Raw genomic sequence first — 15,278 nt, 5'->3', positions numbered from 1 at the left:
AAGTCAGTAGACAATAAATACTGGCCTTGAGTCCTCTCAAAAGAAAAAGATATACCGGTCCGTCTTAGGTGTCCATACCTTGTAAACAGTGATTTATGCATTTGCTGATGACTGTATTCCTGTACTCTTCGGATGTTAAGTATTTTTTTTTTCTCTGCCCTAAGGAAATTAAACGTTATCTAAGCAAAAAAGAGAAACTTCCAAGAATTCTGGTAGCATCACATCAAATTGCGTGGAGGTCTAAGAGTAAAGGGACTGATATACTTAAAATCTAGAGATAAAAGGGCATACAATAAGTAATAGGATTAAGAGAATTGCGTGTGATATTCAAAATTACATTTTGTTTGTAATTTCCTTCTTGTTGAAATTATAAATTAACTGAGGAAGAAAGGGTTATTTTTAAAATGGGCAATGTCATAATTATTTTAGATAAAAAAGGGGGTCCGTGTATAACACGACTAATTCTTGATGTATAAATTAGTATGATAAGGAAAGAAAGATCGCAAGGAAACCAAGAGGATGAAGGAATGCCTGTCATTGATAGGAGAATGAGTGATTAGGCTCTTATCTACCTAATTCGATCACGATTTTTAATTATATCAAAGCTGCACATGATGATTAAGAACTAAAGTTTGCCATATGCATAGTGCAGTAAAGACGGTTCAAGGGTAAATGACCGAACTACCACTTTCCAGAGCCTAGGAAAGTGCAATTAATTCATATCACGATGGCGCTTGGGACTAATTCCTCATATTATATTGTTAAACAAAGAAAAAATCGCAAGATTTTGACAGGGTTATGATACGAGACTTTGACTAAGCCCAGCAGCAAAAAAAATTTTTTGTTAAAATTTCTGAGCTGAGCCCGGCAGCCCACGTTCAACTTTTTTTTTTTTTTAAAAAATGATATCATCAAAAGCAATATATATATATATATATATATATATGTGGGGATATTAGACGATGGCTCCCCACTTTGATGGTTCCTGCAGTTGCTTCCGGTATGATATGAGGGGATGGATTGTGGATTCTCACTTCATGGGTTCCATCTTTATTCAAAATTAACCCTTCAATCTGCACGAGCTTCTTGCCTACACCAAGGTCCTGAATAGCGTATTATATGATACTCTGGTCAAATAACAGGAATGAATACTTTGGATAGTTTATTATTCAGTTTTTAAATCCATATAGAGCAGCAAGAAATGATGATAAGGAGCACAATAACAATTTCGGTAGTGTAGTGCAGTTGCTGCGGAAAAATTGTAAGGTCGATACAGAGTAATTAAATTGGAAAAAATGATTTATGCTAATATACCATTGTATATCAAAAGGTTTTCAATTGCGCATTGGTTACAGTCTTGGATTATTTAGCTATCAATATCATACTAGAATTAGTCAAGAGTAATAATGGAAGCAAAACAATTTTTAATCATGGAGTTTGTAAGCTTCCAATGCCTCATAAATTTGCAAGGAAGAGAGAGAGAAAGATACCATCACTGTGAATTGAAAAATAAGCGCACAAGGCAAGTCTCCACAACTACTTTAGAGAAACAGTAGTGATAGCCAACTTTTGCCAGAGATAGACAACAGCAACCTTTCAATATGATGGTTTGGTAATCAAATAGACTGTATTATTATATCTCTGTTGGCATTTTCTGATATTAAGAATTCTCATGTTCATACATAGCCGACAACATTTGAATCCAAGAAACCTGCTGGAAACTCCAACAATCCTGTGACAGCACGACACACGTAATCAACCCCATAGGCCTACTATCATCCTGGACAGCTATAATGCTTATAAAAAACATATAAGCCTCAAGAGATCAAGCATCCATAGCAACAACTCTCACGCCGGAATTTGGGTTCTTCCATCTCTAGCCTACACAAATATTTGTCTCACTCAACAAAGATGAAGAACCAAAATAACACTACTGCTTCCTTTCTTGGTTCGGTAATTGTTTTGCTACTAGTAGTAACATCTATTCTTCTTCTATTTGGTGCAACATCAACCAAAGCTCAAGAAGTTGGTAATGCCCGAAACAATTCCATGTATAATCGAACTTCTCGGTATAAATCATAAATGTATTCCTGATCTGGTTTTCCTTCCAATATGTTGGATGCAGAGGATGAGAGAGAATTTGATTACGCGGAAGGAAGCAAGAAGGGTCCAAAACGGTGGGGGAAGCTAAAGAAAGAATGGGCAGCATGTAGTAATGGAGCCTTCCAATCTCCGATAGATATGTCAAACGAGAGGGTTCATTTGATTTCGAAACCGGAGAGGCCCATATACAAGCCCACCAATGCAACCATAAAAAACAGAGGCCACGACATCTCAGTAAGTGATTCTTATATTTCTCATTTGTTCTTCACTTGTTTGTTAATTTCAAGCCAGCCCTGTGCAGAACAACGACCACAGTCTATCCACATGAAAATGCAGCTTCTTCCCTTTCAACAATCTGCCTCATTCACCACTAAATCCAGAGTTATCCGACTTCTGAGATGTGAATTGTCAAAAGAACGCTGCTTTAACTGATTTCCCTAAAACCAATTTTGCAGCTTCAATGGGGAGGTGATGCAGGATCGATTGCCATCAACGGCACCGTGTACCCTCTCAGACAAGCCCACTGGCACTCTCCCTCTGAGCACACCATTCGAGGCAGAAGGTAATTATCCCTATTTTCCGGTTTCTTGTGTTCTTTTTTCAGGTTTTGTCTTTTAATTTGTTGTGAAGACAGTCGGCTCGATGAAATACTCTTCCCATAATTTGATTACAGGTATGACTTGGAGTTACATATGGTTCACCTAAGCACCGACCCGAATTTGAAAAACAAGATTGCCGTTATCGGTGTCCTCTACAAGATTGGCAAGCCAGATAAATTTCTGTCCAAGGTAACTGCTGACACTGTCAATTTTATGCCTTTGGTTATTTATGCCTTTCATCCACTTGGAATAATTATTTTCATTGCCCAATAGTTTTAACGGTATAAAATGGATGTTGAAATGCTGTATTGCAGTTAACGAGCTACATCTCGACTATGATCGATGAGAAGGATGAGCAGAGAAGCTTGGACGTTGTTGATCCAAGACAAATTAAGATGCACAGTAAAAGGTACTACAGGTACATGGGCTCGCTCACCGTCCCTCCATGCACAGAAGGCGTTACTTGGACCATCAATAGAAAGGTAAGATCCCTCAAGATTCATTCATTCAACCTGGCTAGAGCTTGCCCTTGCCATCAGCTTTCTTGTTTCTTATTATATTGATTGTGTTTGATGACATTCTCACCAAAACCTAAACTAATTTCAGGTGAGGACTGTTTCGAGGGACCAAGTGAAGTTGCTCCGAGAAGCTGTACACGATGTAAGTTGCAGTCACCAAGACCCCTTTTTTTTTTCCTCTTTTCCCAAGCATGATTGGAGGCTTCTTTTCATTTTCTCTCTTTTTTGTTTTTTAAAAATTTATGTTGACCCCTTTTTTGGTTCTACATTTTTGGACAGTATGCAGAAAGAAATGCAAGGCCCATTCAACAACAAAACGGAAGAGACATCTATCTTTATGGCCCAGCATCATAAGAATAATCAAGAACTGAATCATCGTTAACCATGTCTACTATGCATGTTTCAATTTGTTATTCTTTTTCCCTTCCGGGCTCCATCTGGAAGGTTGATGCAAGCGATTACAAGACTACATCAATCAAATATGCTTCAGCGGAAATTTACAGACTCTGTGATTAAATTAATCTTTTTTCTTTTTTGAAAGTCAAAATAATATCTCGTTTTACAAAGTCGAATATAACGGATAACTTGTAGCAGACTACCGTGACCAAGAAATCGGTCATCCAACCATCTCTTAGATCCTTGAGGAGCACGAAGCCGGTCCTCCTCTTGTCTGCCTCGTATTATATGAGCTGCATTTCAGACACTTGTGTGCCACAATGTGGAAGTTCACCTCAGACGTTTCCCCACAGTCATTGCAAAGTATCCAAACCTAACCGATTGCAAAAATCATGCTTAGATTACAACAGCATAATCCCAACAACAGCAGCTGTAAATTTGACAAAAACAAAAAAAAAAAGTAGTACCATCTTATCCCGATAAATTTGAGGCATCGCTGTAGAAGCAACCTGGGCATCAAACATTGACAAGTGATTGTCAGTTTAGGGTAACGCCCAATTAAAAGACATATTTGCCACATAAATGTCAGTAACCACAACACTGGTAATACCTCCTGATCAAGCTTTTCCCACACACGAGACATATCGCAATATGATTTTGAGCAAACAGGACATGAGTACCTGCAGAATTGATTTCCAGCAAGGGACATGTTCAATAAGACATTGGTTGTCGGAGTAATGGATGTTTCATGAAATAATATATCCGCAGGGAAGAAATCTTACTTGAAATGTCTTTCCATCTCTTTCACACAATCAAGATGTATAGTGTGACCACAAAACAGGACTGTAATGTCTTTTGTGGTATCAAAAAGGTACTGCACGAGAAAAGAATAAATCATAAACAAAGTAATCCGATCAACTTTCTATCATCGTACATATGAGTTTCATGATTACCTCGAAGCAAACAGGGCAGTTGTGGTGCATTGCTCGTTCTATGCAAGTATGTGAATCCTTTAACAAATTCGAATAGCAACACCCTGAAACACAAAGAAATATCTTGCATAACTGATTTGAAAATGTAGTTAAATTCAAATATTGTTCCATTCATGATCTCGCTTACCACATCCATTGCAATGAAAGAAGTTCTCTTTACCTCCAGTCCTGTGGTTAAAAAAAAAATATATTTTAAATTGAAGAGAATGGCGTGAAATAAAAATAGAAAATGACTATAGGCGTGAGTAAACTAGCGAAATCCTGAGAAGCTACAAGGAAAACAAATCACATATGCAATGATGCGTTCCACCAATAATTGCATTTGTACAATTGATATAGTTCTGCAACCACTACACAAATTAGAGGTGACTCAGGGAACACAACTCTAGAATCAGAGGCCACATTGTTTGATCAGTATGCAAGTCTCCAGATAAAATCAAAAGCTTATTGTGAACTTAGAGGATTCATTGGAATGAAAAGAGACGCTTGAACAGGCAAAAGATTTTAACCTGCAGATTCCACATCTATCACAGTGGTATTGATTCTTTGAGACCTAGACAAGGAAACCAAATCACTTAAGCAAAACGCAATAAGCAAACCTTGAACTTTGGAAAGCAAATGCATAAATAACTCTTACATCGTCATCAAAGAAGTTGCATATTGAGCAAAAGTACTCTCCCATACAAATTCCACACTTGACACATTTTTGTTGAACCTGCAGAGCAAGGAAAGTCAAAACTACTACTTCCTTTTCTATTTTCGAATCCAGACATATGAACTAGTCTTTGTTTTCACAACTATATCATCCTCTTGGACTACAGTCCATCAACAATTTCTTACTCCATCTCGACAAGAAAACCACAAGAATTATTCAGTGCCACTACAAATTTGGAGTTTGGAGAAAGAAACTTACATCTTGTTCTGTATTGCACAATGAGCAAATGACCTGAAAAGAAAAAAAAAAATCAGCATTGCTACATGTACTTAGTTCAATAGAATGAGCACCCATAGGAACTAATACCAAAACAGAAACAGAACGCTTTTACAGTATAGATTAACGAATTACATTGGGAAAAGAATATATTAGTACAACAAAGACAGGATAATCACAACAGAGACACAATTGTGATACCACAAGACAATAAAGTGCAAATTCATAAATGAGAGTAGCAAAGCCTCATCCAATACAGCAAGCATTCTGCGATACAAGCCACAACTTATCCACACGCAGATAAGCAAAGGAAAAATAAAAGGTTGAACACGAAAGGTGACAAAATTCTTGTGACCAGAAACAGTCAGAAAAAAAAAGAAAAGAAAAGATAAATTTCCCTCTTTTTTCCAAACTTAGAAGGAAGAAAGTGTAGCAATGAAGCATAGTGTCCTTCCTTTCCTTTCTAAACGACAAAGTTTATTGGAAAGAAATCAGCAAAACTAATAAAGAACCAAAGGCGAGCCCAAAAAAAAATCACATAAAAGGGCTAGTGTGCTAATAAAGCAGAGAATTTAAAGATGAGCTAACCCTTTTAATCTCATGGCGAGGAATATCATGCCTTCTCAAAGGATCAACTTCAATGGAATTCTGTTCAAGAATCAATTGACCATTAAAATTTTTTTTTTTGGGCCTGCACTAAACGAGATACTAGCTACTAATATTCAATCACATTAAAATAAGATAACCGTAAAATTAATAGAAAAGGGCACCTTTAATTCGTCGTGGCAATGCCTACAGTCAAAAATCTCATCACAGCAAGGTGCTCTTATCTTACATCTCCTTTTGTAGTGTGAGCACCTGAACAGGGATCATTATAAACAACTCTCAACATTAGCAATCATGTCACCCCGCGGGATTACAATTTAGCGTAATCGGCCGTACAAATCCCAAGGACAGAAGAAAAACATTGGAGGATCAAAATGAAGGAAACGAAGAGTGAATACCCGTAGTGTCCAGAAGCCATCTCCATTAAGGACTCGTCAGTGCGAGACGAATGAGAAATGCTCTGATGCTTCGATCCACTACTCTCCATTGTTTCTTGGATTGGATTAGACACCTGAAGAATCCACAAAGATTACCATATTGACTGGTGTAGAATATATACAAAAACAAGAGACAGAACAGAAGCGTTAATAGATTCAGACAATCTAACGAGTTTAGCACCAATAATTGATGGACAAGATGGGGCCATGCTAGTTTTGCATTATCGTGCAGTGGAATGTAACCCAAGGAGAAAATAATGCAGCCAGTTTTAAGTTTAACCACCTGAAACGACGCCGTAGACGATCAAGCACAGGAGCAGGAGGAGCAATTTTATTTCCGCACAAGAAGGAAGAAACCACCCGTGGTTAAAGCAGTGCTTAGATTAGGATGTTGAGTTTTTTTTTTTTAAACTGTACTAGAATTTCTCAAATCGATCCCACAGTCTCACCTAGATATGCCCTTCCAATGGATGGCCTTTGCATGTGAGGACTGGTGGTCCGTGGTCTATATATATACACCCTTACTGGATGGTCCAAAGTACCTTTAAGATGCCAATTGCCAGCTGCAGTTCAATACGCAGGTGGAAAAATCCACGTCTGGTTCAAATTTTAAAGGAAAAATCGTTCAAACGCGTCGAATATTTTGTTAAAAGAAATTTTTCATCATTTACATTTAAAATACTAATTTTATGTTCCTTACAAATTTAATTTAGCAAATTTTAATTCAAACTAGATTTTTAACAATTTTTTAGTCTAAAATTACTATGTGACCCATATGCAGTCATTTTTTATATGCAAAAAATCAAAATCTCATTTTTTAAGTGATAAAATGAATATGGATTAGGACAAATCTCAAATTTTTTTTCAAAAATGAATGAGGTTTAAATCAATTTTTAATTTTTTAAGGACAAAAATGAATATAAATCGGGTCATTTATTTAACTATAAATGAAATCTAACCTTTTTTCTCAAAAAAAAAAACTATGTATGGATCATGTGATGGATTCAGGCAAAACGTAATAAAAATCTAGGTTGGGACTAAAATTTATCAATTTGATTTTGTAAGAGACACAAAGTTACTATTTAAAAAATGAAAGACAAAAAAATTCATTTGGCCAAATGTAAAAGATGTTTTGATCCATTTTTCATTTTTTTATTAGCCTATATCCTAAGTTTTTGTTTATTTTGAAATTTGAGAAATGTTCAGTGAATTCTATTTTTTTTATAACGGCATTCTCACTATCTTTTTTTTATTATATGGTCTAATAAATGAAAATTAAACTATATAATAATAATGATAGTGGGAATGTCATTATAAAAAGTAAAGTGTTATTAATATTTTTTTTGAAATTGTATTTATAATACACGACTTTCCTTAGCATGAGGTATACGCATGCAATTAATATGCCATTTGAAAGAAATACTTATGAAGTTAGTGGATGAAATAAAAGAAAAATGTTAAGCACCTTTTTTCTTTTTTATGTATGTAAGAACTTGGCAGGTAATTCAGGGAAAGCAGTAAAGCTGGATTCTAGTGGGGTGGGCGGGCTTTGAGCGAAATAGACGTGTGAACCACAGTTCAATTATGTTAATCTGTCAATTAATAAATGAATTTTGGTATGAAATGAATTTTGAATGGATCTAAATAGTTATTCAATTAAACTTATTTAATTGATGGCCAGTGAGTTGATTTGACTCATCCATTTATACTTATTTGAAAATAATTATACATTTAAACTCAATTTTTAGTGAATATTAAGCAAATAAATATGAATTTATTGTCGATCTAATAACAATAAAATGTCATTATTTCGTGTCAAATAACATGCAAAAAATTAGAAAAAGGGTAAAATTTCATGTGAATCATAAATGAATAATTGAATATATTCCTACCTTTTTTTAAATGGATATAAATAATAAAGAATTAATATCAGTGTATATATTATCAATATTAGATATATAATACATATATAAAATTTAAATTTAAAATGTAAAATTTTACTCATAAGTAAATTAACTCAATTATACTGTTACTCAGCATGACCGTTCAAACCCTCTTCGAGTCACCTATTTTGACAGATGTAGACGGAAGGAAAGGAGACAAGCTGGTTCGAGGAACGGAATGGATGGATAGGGTCAGTCAGATCTTTCTATCCAAAAAAAAAAACGTCAGATCTGATGAGGACTGGGTCCACTTGGCTGCTGCTGCTTGCGTAAATGTAATGCTACGATCTTCAGGACCAGAAATCGGATCTTCTGAGAGACCACAACGATGACCTCAAGTTGGATCCTGGATGCTGCCGATTTGCAATTCAGACTGTACACTTGAGAATGAGAATTTCCCCAGAAAGGTAAAGAGCGAGAGGCAAAGGAATAAACCATTGTACAGTCAAGAATTTAGGGCCGGCAATTGAGCGACTCCAAGACAAAATCGTATATTTGTACAGAAAACCTCCCACAACTAACAAGTTTGCTTTAATGGTGCTAGACATAAATTCCAAAGCGAGTTTTTTTTTTTTTTTGAAAAAAAATTGTATTATTTGCCAGGACGACGGAGGAACGTAAGTAGTGGGTTGAATTAAAAATAAAAAAGGTCAGCTGGAAAGCTGTAATTCCTGGTTGGCGAATACATACACTTTCCATGGATTGAGCTATTTGTACAAGATAAGGGAGCAAAAGAATATGGCACCATATTCACCTTGGAACAACAGCTGGGAGGAATCCTCTGTTGGCTACAATCAATTAACAGGAGATTGCTGTGAAATTTCGTCGATTTTCGGTCGCTACTAAATCTTTTTTGACGGCTGTTGCTTTCATCTGCGAATCCCCCAACACGGAATGGTGGTAAAGTGGTGAAAAACTGAAAAGGAGACCCCTTCTTGCTCTACTTCAAACTCAGAATAACTTATCACCGCCATCCACGTTGTCTATCTCTTTGAGTATTGATACTACTACTACTATCACTCGGCATCTTTGGTCGAGCATTCGTTTTGCGCAGAACGTGTGAAGAGATAAAGTGACCTGGAACGAATGCGCCACTATTTTATTCACTTTGGTATGGTTCCATGAAACCTCTCCTGTTCTCCTTTATTGATCCTTCTCTCTCTCTCTCTTTTTTTCCACTTCTGAGTTCTGATGGTAATTGAAAAGATTGGACAGAAATAACGCATTTGGTCGAACTCTTCTTTAATGTTAAAGATAATAGTTATGAATAGTCATCGACTTCTGAGAAAGGCCGGTAGATGGGACCTATTATGAAACGTACAATATATCACAGACGCATGATCATTGCATTTCAATCGAGTTATTCTATTCCACCTCTTAAAAAGAAGAGAACTTAAATCAAAATACTCAATAGCATGGCGATACATTACACCGGGATTAGAGATGAAAGATCGTGCCGTTAACAGCATCCCTTCATAAGTGCAGGGGAATGTCGGAGAAGCATTGAAAGAAAATGCAAAAACAGGTGAAAAGTGGAATAATACAACCCAACTACCACAAATACCACAGCCAACACTCATCTGCGACGATCCAATTCCAAATGAAGTTCATCGGAAAAATTAAAGAACAAGGAATAAACCCTTACAACAAGCACGAGAAAGAGAAAAAAAAAAAAAAACTGAGGGAGGAGTTTAGGTTGTGTTTGGATTGTATTTTTTTAGATATTTTGTAGAAAAATTACTGTAACGATTTAATATGTGTGAGGTAAAAAAGTGATTAGGAAATGTGTTTGCGAACCTGCCTTAGTTTTTCCGGGATCAACAATCGTCTTCGCGCTTCCGGTCCTCAATTGTCAGTTGTTGGCAACTCCTCGTGGGACTGGGGGATAAAGAAGAGCTCATAGACGACTCCAGCAAGGCCACCACCTATGAGTGGACCGGCCCAGTAGACCCAGTGGTTCTCCCAGGTCCAGCTGACCACTGCGGGGCCGAAAGACACTGCTGGGTTCCTTGACGCACCACGAAAGGCCCCACTAACCAAGATATTGGCACCCACGATGAAACCACTAGCCATGGGGGCTATGGTTCCCAATCTGCCCCTCTTTGGATCCACTGCGGTGGCGTACACGGTGTACACCAGTCCAAATGTCATCACAGTCTCCAATACTAATGCGTTCCACACGCCAACTCCGGCGGACAAAGAAAATGCAGCAGTTTCCTGCCAAAGAAAATAAAATGAATAAACTTAACCGCGAGTGTGAACAGATATCAGAGACACTGCGCTTTAATCTGTTGCAAACGTGTTTTTTTGTTTTTTTTTTTGGTTTGAAGATCGTGAAAAGGAAGGTATGCAGGGGTGTGCGACTGTGCGTAAGAGTTTTCCTCGATGCCATGCAATGATAGCTGGAAAGACCAAACTCACCAAGCCACCGGTGGCGAGCTTAAGAAGCAAGCAAGCCACGACGGAGCCAAGCAACTGAGCAATCCAGTACAGGATACCACGGAGAAGGGTAATGTTACAGCCAACAAAGGCACCAAAGGTGACGGCAGGGTTAACATGGCCGCCGGAGATGTTGGCGCTGACTGGAACAGCCACGAACAGTGCGAAGGCGTAAGCTATAGCGGCAGCAATGAGGCCGGAAGGGGTATTGGCTGCATTGTTGGTCAGCTTGCTAAAGGCCATGCCTGACCCTTCACCTGCAAACACAAAGATTAGGGTAGAAATGAACTCGGCCAGCGCTGCCTTGAGAGCGTCTGGGTGAGCGGCCTCCTGGGGCCCTCCGATTGATCGGCATCTTGGGGTGATCGATCAAGATCAACGACTGAAAATTGGGAAAGATGATATGATCACACTAAGACTGCTTGAGCTAGCACTTCTCGTACTGCTCTCCACATCTCATTCTCATGCAGTTCCCGTTGCTTTTATATATAGTCATAATTCAATGCCAATATGCGATTGCCGTGCCTGTACCTTCTGTATCCGGTTTCCGGTTAACTTCTTATGCAAACATGGAAGAGTCATAGTATCTACTAATATTAATGGTGAACAGTTTGGGAAGATGCGGTTTTGTTTTTTGAATTGTTTAACAGCCATCGTGGTCTAGAGACTAGAGAGAGCATTGGAATTGGATGAGATGGATTCAAATAATGCAGAGCATGAAATATAGGGGCAAGCGGCCTGAAAGATGGGGTCGCGGTTTAGTGAGTTTGGTGCGATCAATTTTCTTAGTACATATCTTAATTAGAACTTGGTGTCTTCGTCTGTTCCCCATTAAGTGTACTTGTATCGCTTGGCATATATTTAACCTAGGATCATCATTATCGACCATCGAAGACCCCACGAGGGAATATATAAATCCGAATAATGATTCACAAATACTTAGTTTGTACGGCATTTTGTTCATTCATTTCTCTCAACGTGCATTAATTTGGGGTAATAATTTTGCTTTGATTGAGAGAATTACAACCAATGATGTTCTAAAAGAGGTAAACAATCCTTTTTCCCACCTAACTGCCATACCTCCTCTTCCATAATGATTTACTAATAGGGACTTTGCAACAGCAATGATAATCACAGAACGAAACGTAGCATTTTTGTCAATCAAATTATTTTGCTTTTCAAACGAAGGAAAAAATGAAGAAGAATATTATCAAAAACTTCTATATATCCTTGCCACTTAATCTTATTCATATGTATATCGCACGGCACAAGGAAGACCCTGATAGAGCTACTATATATTAGTCTCTTCTTTTTGGCTAAGTAGTACGTAGTAGTAGCACATTTTGATTTTACCTGCTGCTATAAAGGGAAAGAAAGGGAAGTGCCCCGTAAAGTGGAAATGCCAAAACGAAATAAAATTCTATGCTATCTCCCCATCAAACAGGGCAAAATGTGGCATGTGAAGAAGCCCCGCCGCGAGTGAAAGTAGGACAAATATGATCACATGAGGCACCGCCGCGAGTCATGCAACCAGGCTGGCCTTTTTGATTGGTCAGGTGATACTAACTGGCCAATCATAATTTCAACGGCTAGCTGGAGAGCTGATCCTCTTTTAGCAATTGTTCCGGACCATCTATGGCTTAGCTTGCTGCTTCATGAGAGGATGCTTATTCTGTACTGACTAAAGGTCGTTCCATGAATCCCTCCCTATTCAGTTCTTTTTCAGCCCGAAATACACTCCAAAATTTCGAACTCGTGACAATTTTGTGGAAACAGGATAGGATGGTGACAGTGGGTAACTTTGTGATGGGGCTACTGACAAATTTTTTTAAGGGAAAATCGTTTAAAACGTCCCTCACATTTTGCAAAATGACTTTTTTCGTCTTTCACTTTTAAAAATATACTTTTACGTCCCTTACAAATTCGCATTGATCAAATTTGATCCTTATCTAGGTGTCCGACTAGTTTTTTGTCGGAATCCACCACGTGCCTTGCACGTGACTATTTTTGAAGGGCAAAATTGTCACATCAAAGTTTACATCATCCAATCCATAGTCTCTCACATTTCACAAAATAAATTTTTTTATCCCTCACATTTCACAAAATGAATTGTTTCGTCCCTCACATTTCACAAAATGAATTTTTTCATCCCTCATTATTCATGTGTACGGATAACTTTTTTTTTAAAACTAATGTATATATCTATTTGATCTCACATGAACAATACGAATAGCATGTAATATATATCTATTTGATTTCTCCTGAACGTACTGTTCATGTGAAATTAAAATAGATATATACAGGAGTTTAAAAAAAATTGTTAGTTTTTCACTCATGTTCATTCCTTTTACTTGAAAATTGAAAACAAAGAAGGCATTTAATTCTAAACATTATCAAGTGTTTATATCGAATTAAATTTAGACAGAAAAAAATAAACAAAGGAAAAGTATGACAAAAAGAAGTAAGTAATTGACACTTTCAAAATTTAAAATAATTATAAGGCAAGAAATTCAACTGTTGGTCTTAAAAGTAGCGAATAAAAATTTCAAATTTAAACTGCAATTTGTTAGCATGACTACAGAATTCGAATTAACACCTATTAATTAGATACTCTTATTAAACAACTCAATAAATGAATTATTACTAAAATAAAAAAGGCTACAAATATTGGATAGATTCACATGGTGAAATCACATATATATATATATAGGTTTAAAACAAAATTATTAGATTTAAACCCATATATATATCGATCTGTTTAGGTGAAATCAAATAGAGATATATTACATATTATTTGTACTGTTTAGATGAAATCAAATAGATATATACATGAATTAAATAAAACTATTCGTACACGTGGTCAACGAGAGATAAAAAAATTCATTTTGTGAAATATGAGGGATGAAAAAATTTATTTTGTGAAATATAAGGGACGAAACAATTCATTTTGTGAAATGTAAAGGACTATAGATGAATTATGCAAATTTTAATTTGACAATTTTGCCCCTAATAAATGATCACATGCAAGACATGTGATGAATTCCGGCCAAAAACTAGTCGGAAACCTATATAGGGACCAAATTTGACTAATGTAAATTTGTAAGGGACGTAAAAGTACACTTTTAAAAGTAAGGGACGAAAAAAGTTATTTTACAAAATATGAGGGACGTTCTGAACGATCTTCCCTTTTTTAATGGGACTAGTTTTTTCACCCACCGGCACCTCCCTTATATCCATCTTAATTGCCGTGCTCCATTTTTGACCCAACACCCCTCCGCCCGTGAACCCTTTCTCTTTCAGCCCGAGTTTCTTTCGCGGCTGCAGCAGCCATCTCTCCTTGGACGGCAACTTCGCTCATGCCTACTACAATTCTTACTTCATCTGCTAATTTTTTTTTTAACCGTCAACATTATTCCTTTTCCTACCCAAAAAAAAAAGAAAAAGAAAAAGAAAAAAGAGCGGCACTCGTTATTATTCCTTTCCCTCCCAAAAAGAATAAATAAAGAGGAGGAATAGACGGCCCACATGGAAATCATAGACTCGTTACTAACGTTTCGAAATTGGGCTTAATCTTTTTCTGAAAACAGGCCCAAATTAAGTTGCCCGCTTCCAATCACAACTGTTGCCCATCTAGCAGCACTGTTTCTTCAAATTGTTGTTCAGAGACAATGGCGGGTTTCACCTTCAACTAATCAACTGTATTGCATGCATAAGGTCAATTTAAATCCAAACCTTTAATGCAATTAATTGAGTTGCAGTTTTTTTAATGTCTGTCTCTCCGTGAACAAGAGAATTATTTCCTGTTCAAAGAATGGATTAAACAATAAAACATAACTATTTTATTGGGCAACCGAGAAAATTAGGCCGTAGATATTGAATGATTGATTGATATTGCGATCGAAATAAAGATTTAGGAGTGATTTAGATATCGACATGGTCTTGGATAAAACAAAAAAAAAAGAAAGATATTGACCGGTAAAACTCCTAGTTTGAACAAAGTAACTCAAACTTACTAAAAGAGACAAGATTGTTGAAAATAAAAAATTAAATTAAATTCATTTTGAGAAAAAGAACAAAAGACTAACTCTACAATATTAATGCGTGCCTATTATTGTCATTAGCAGCCTTGTTTTGAAATGCTAAAAAAAAACTAAATGCTTATAAAAAGTCTTTTTGGAAAAAATAAAATACTCACAAAAAACACATTGGAGATCGTATCTAGTGAAAGGGTTTAGCGTGGGAGTGCACATCAGCTTCCACCGAGTCAACCGTGTCCTCACCCGATCGAGAGGGGTTCTCACTTCTCATCAGGCT

General features: G+C 36.8%; 3 protein-coding genes across 3 annotated transcripts; 1 reads left to right on the top strand and 2 right to left on the bottom strand.

Annotated features, from left to right (window-relative positions):
* Window positions 1–1,866: 1,866 nt before the first annotated feature.
* Window positions 1,867–3,588, top strand: LOC113772857 (alpha carbonic anhydrase 7-like). The gene is made up of 7 exons (XM_027317347.1): window positions 1,867–2,029; window positions 2,126–2,337; window positions 2,559–2,665; window positions 2,777–2,891; window positions 3,017–3,184; window positions 3,309–3,362; window positions 3,500–3,588. Exons 1-7 carry the CDS (start codon window positions 1,912–1,914, stop codon window positions 3,572–3,574), a joined length of 849 nt encoding a protein of 282 aa, XP_027173148.1. The 5' UTR covers window positions 1,867–1,911; the 3' UTR covers window positions 3,575–3,588.
* Window positions 3,589–3,592: 4 nt separating this feature from the next.
* LOC113772856 (E3 ubiquitin-protein ligase RZFP34-like) lies at window positions 3,593–7,043 on the bottom strand. Its single transcript, XM_027317346.1, has 13 exons — window positions 6,866–7,043; window positions 6,544–6,656; window positions 6,310–6,397; window positions 6,128–6,187; window positions 5,522–5,554; window positions 5,246–5,323; window positions 5,118–5,161; window positions 4,736–4,776; window positions 4,570–4,652; window positions 4,399–4,490; window positions 4,227–4,296; window positions 4,084–4,125; window positions 3,593–3,989 (listed from the first exon to the last, which is right to left on the bottom strand). Exons 2-13 carry the CDS (start codon window positions 6,630–6,632, stop codon window positions 3,852–3,854), a joined length of 858 nt encoding a protein of 285 aa, XP_027173147.1. The 5' UTR covers window positions 6,633–6,656; window positions 6,866–7,043; the 3' UTR covers window positions 3,593–3,851.
* A 3,327-nt stretch (window positions 7,044–10,370) lies between these two features.
* LOC113773450 (aquaporin TIP1-1-like) lies at window positions 10,371–11,460 on the bottom strand. Its single transcript, XM_027318098.1, has 3 exons — window positions 11,408–11,460; window positions 10,947–11,319; window positions 10,371–10,742 (listed from the first exon to the last, which is right to left on the bottom strand). The coding sequence occupies exons 1-3, from the start codon at window positions 11,458–11,460 to the stop codon at window positions 10,371–10,373; spliced, it is 798 nt and encodes a 265-aa protein (XP_027173899.1).
* Between the last annotated feature and the right edge of the window lie 3,818 nt (window positions 11,461–15,278).

This window comes from Coffea eugenioides, chromosome 6, assembly GCF_003713205.1.
Source record: "Coffea eugenioides isolate CCC68of chromosome 6, Ceug_1.0, whole genome shotgun sequence".
NCBI lineage: Eukaryota > Viridiplantae > Streptophyta > Magnoliopsida > Gentianales > Rubiaceae > Coffea > Coffea eugenioides.
Note: the sequence above shows the minus strand (reverse complement) of the source record. Positions and strands in the feature narration are given on the sequence as shown.

What these genes read in the sequence shown, in the direction of transcription:
- LOC113772857 (XM_027317347.1), top strand. Translation starts at nt 1,912, where the DNA reads ATGAAGAACCAAAATAACACTACTGCTTCCTTTCTTGGTTCGGTAATT. An exon ending in AACCAAAGCTCAAGAAGTTG is followed by an intron (nt 2,030 to 2,125) that starts GTAATGCCCGAA and finishes TGTTGGATGCAG; the next exon opens with AGGATGAGAGAGAATTTGAT. An exon ending in CACACCATTCGAGGCAGAAG is followed by an intron (nt 2,666 to 2,776) that starts GTAATTATCCCT and finishes ATTTGATTACAG; the next exon opens with GTATGACTTGGAGTTACATA.
- LOC113772856 (XM_027317346.1), bottom strand. Translation starts at nt 6,632, where the DNA reads ATGGAGAGTAGTGGATCGAAGCATCAGAGCATTTCTCATTCGTCTCGC. An exon ending in GGGAAAAGCTTGATCAGGAG is followed by an intron (nt 4,126 to 4,226) that starts GTATTACCAGTG and finishes TTTGATGCCCAG; the next exon opens with GTTGCTTCTACAGCGATGCC. An exon ending in AAATTTATCGGGATAAGATG is followed by an intron (nt 3,990 to 4,083) that starts GTACTACTTTTT and finishes GCAATCGGTTAG; the next exon opens with GTTTGGATACTTTGCAATGA.
- LOC113773450 (XM_027318098.1), bottom strand. Translation starts at nt 11,460, where the DNA reads ATGACTATATATAAAAGCAACGGGAACTGCATGAGAATGAGATGTGGA. An exon ending in AGAATGAGATGTGGAGAGCA is followed by an intron (nt 11,320 to 11,407) that starts GTACGAGAAGTG and finishes GATCACCCCAAG; the next exon opens with ATGCCGATCAATCGGAGGGC. An exon ending in AGCTCGCCACCGGTGGCTTG is followed by an intron (nt 10,743 to 10,946) that starts GTGAGTTTGGTC and finishes TTTCTTTGGCAG; the next exon opens with GAAACTGCTGCATTTTCTTT.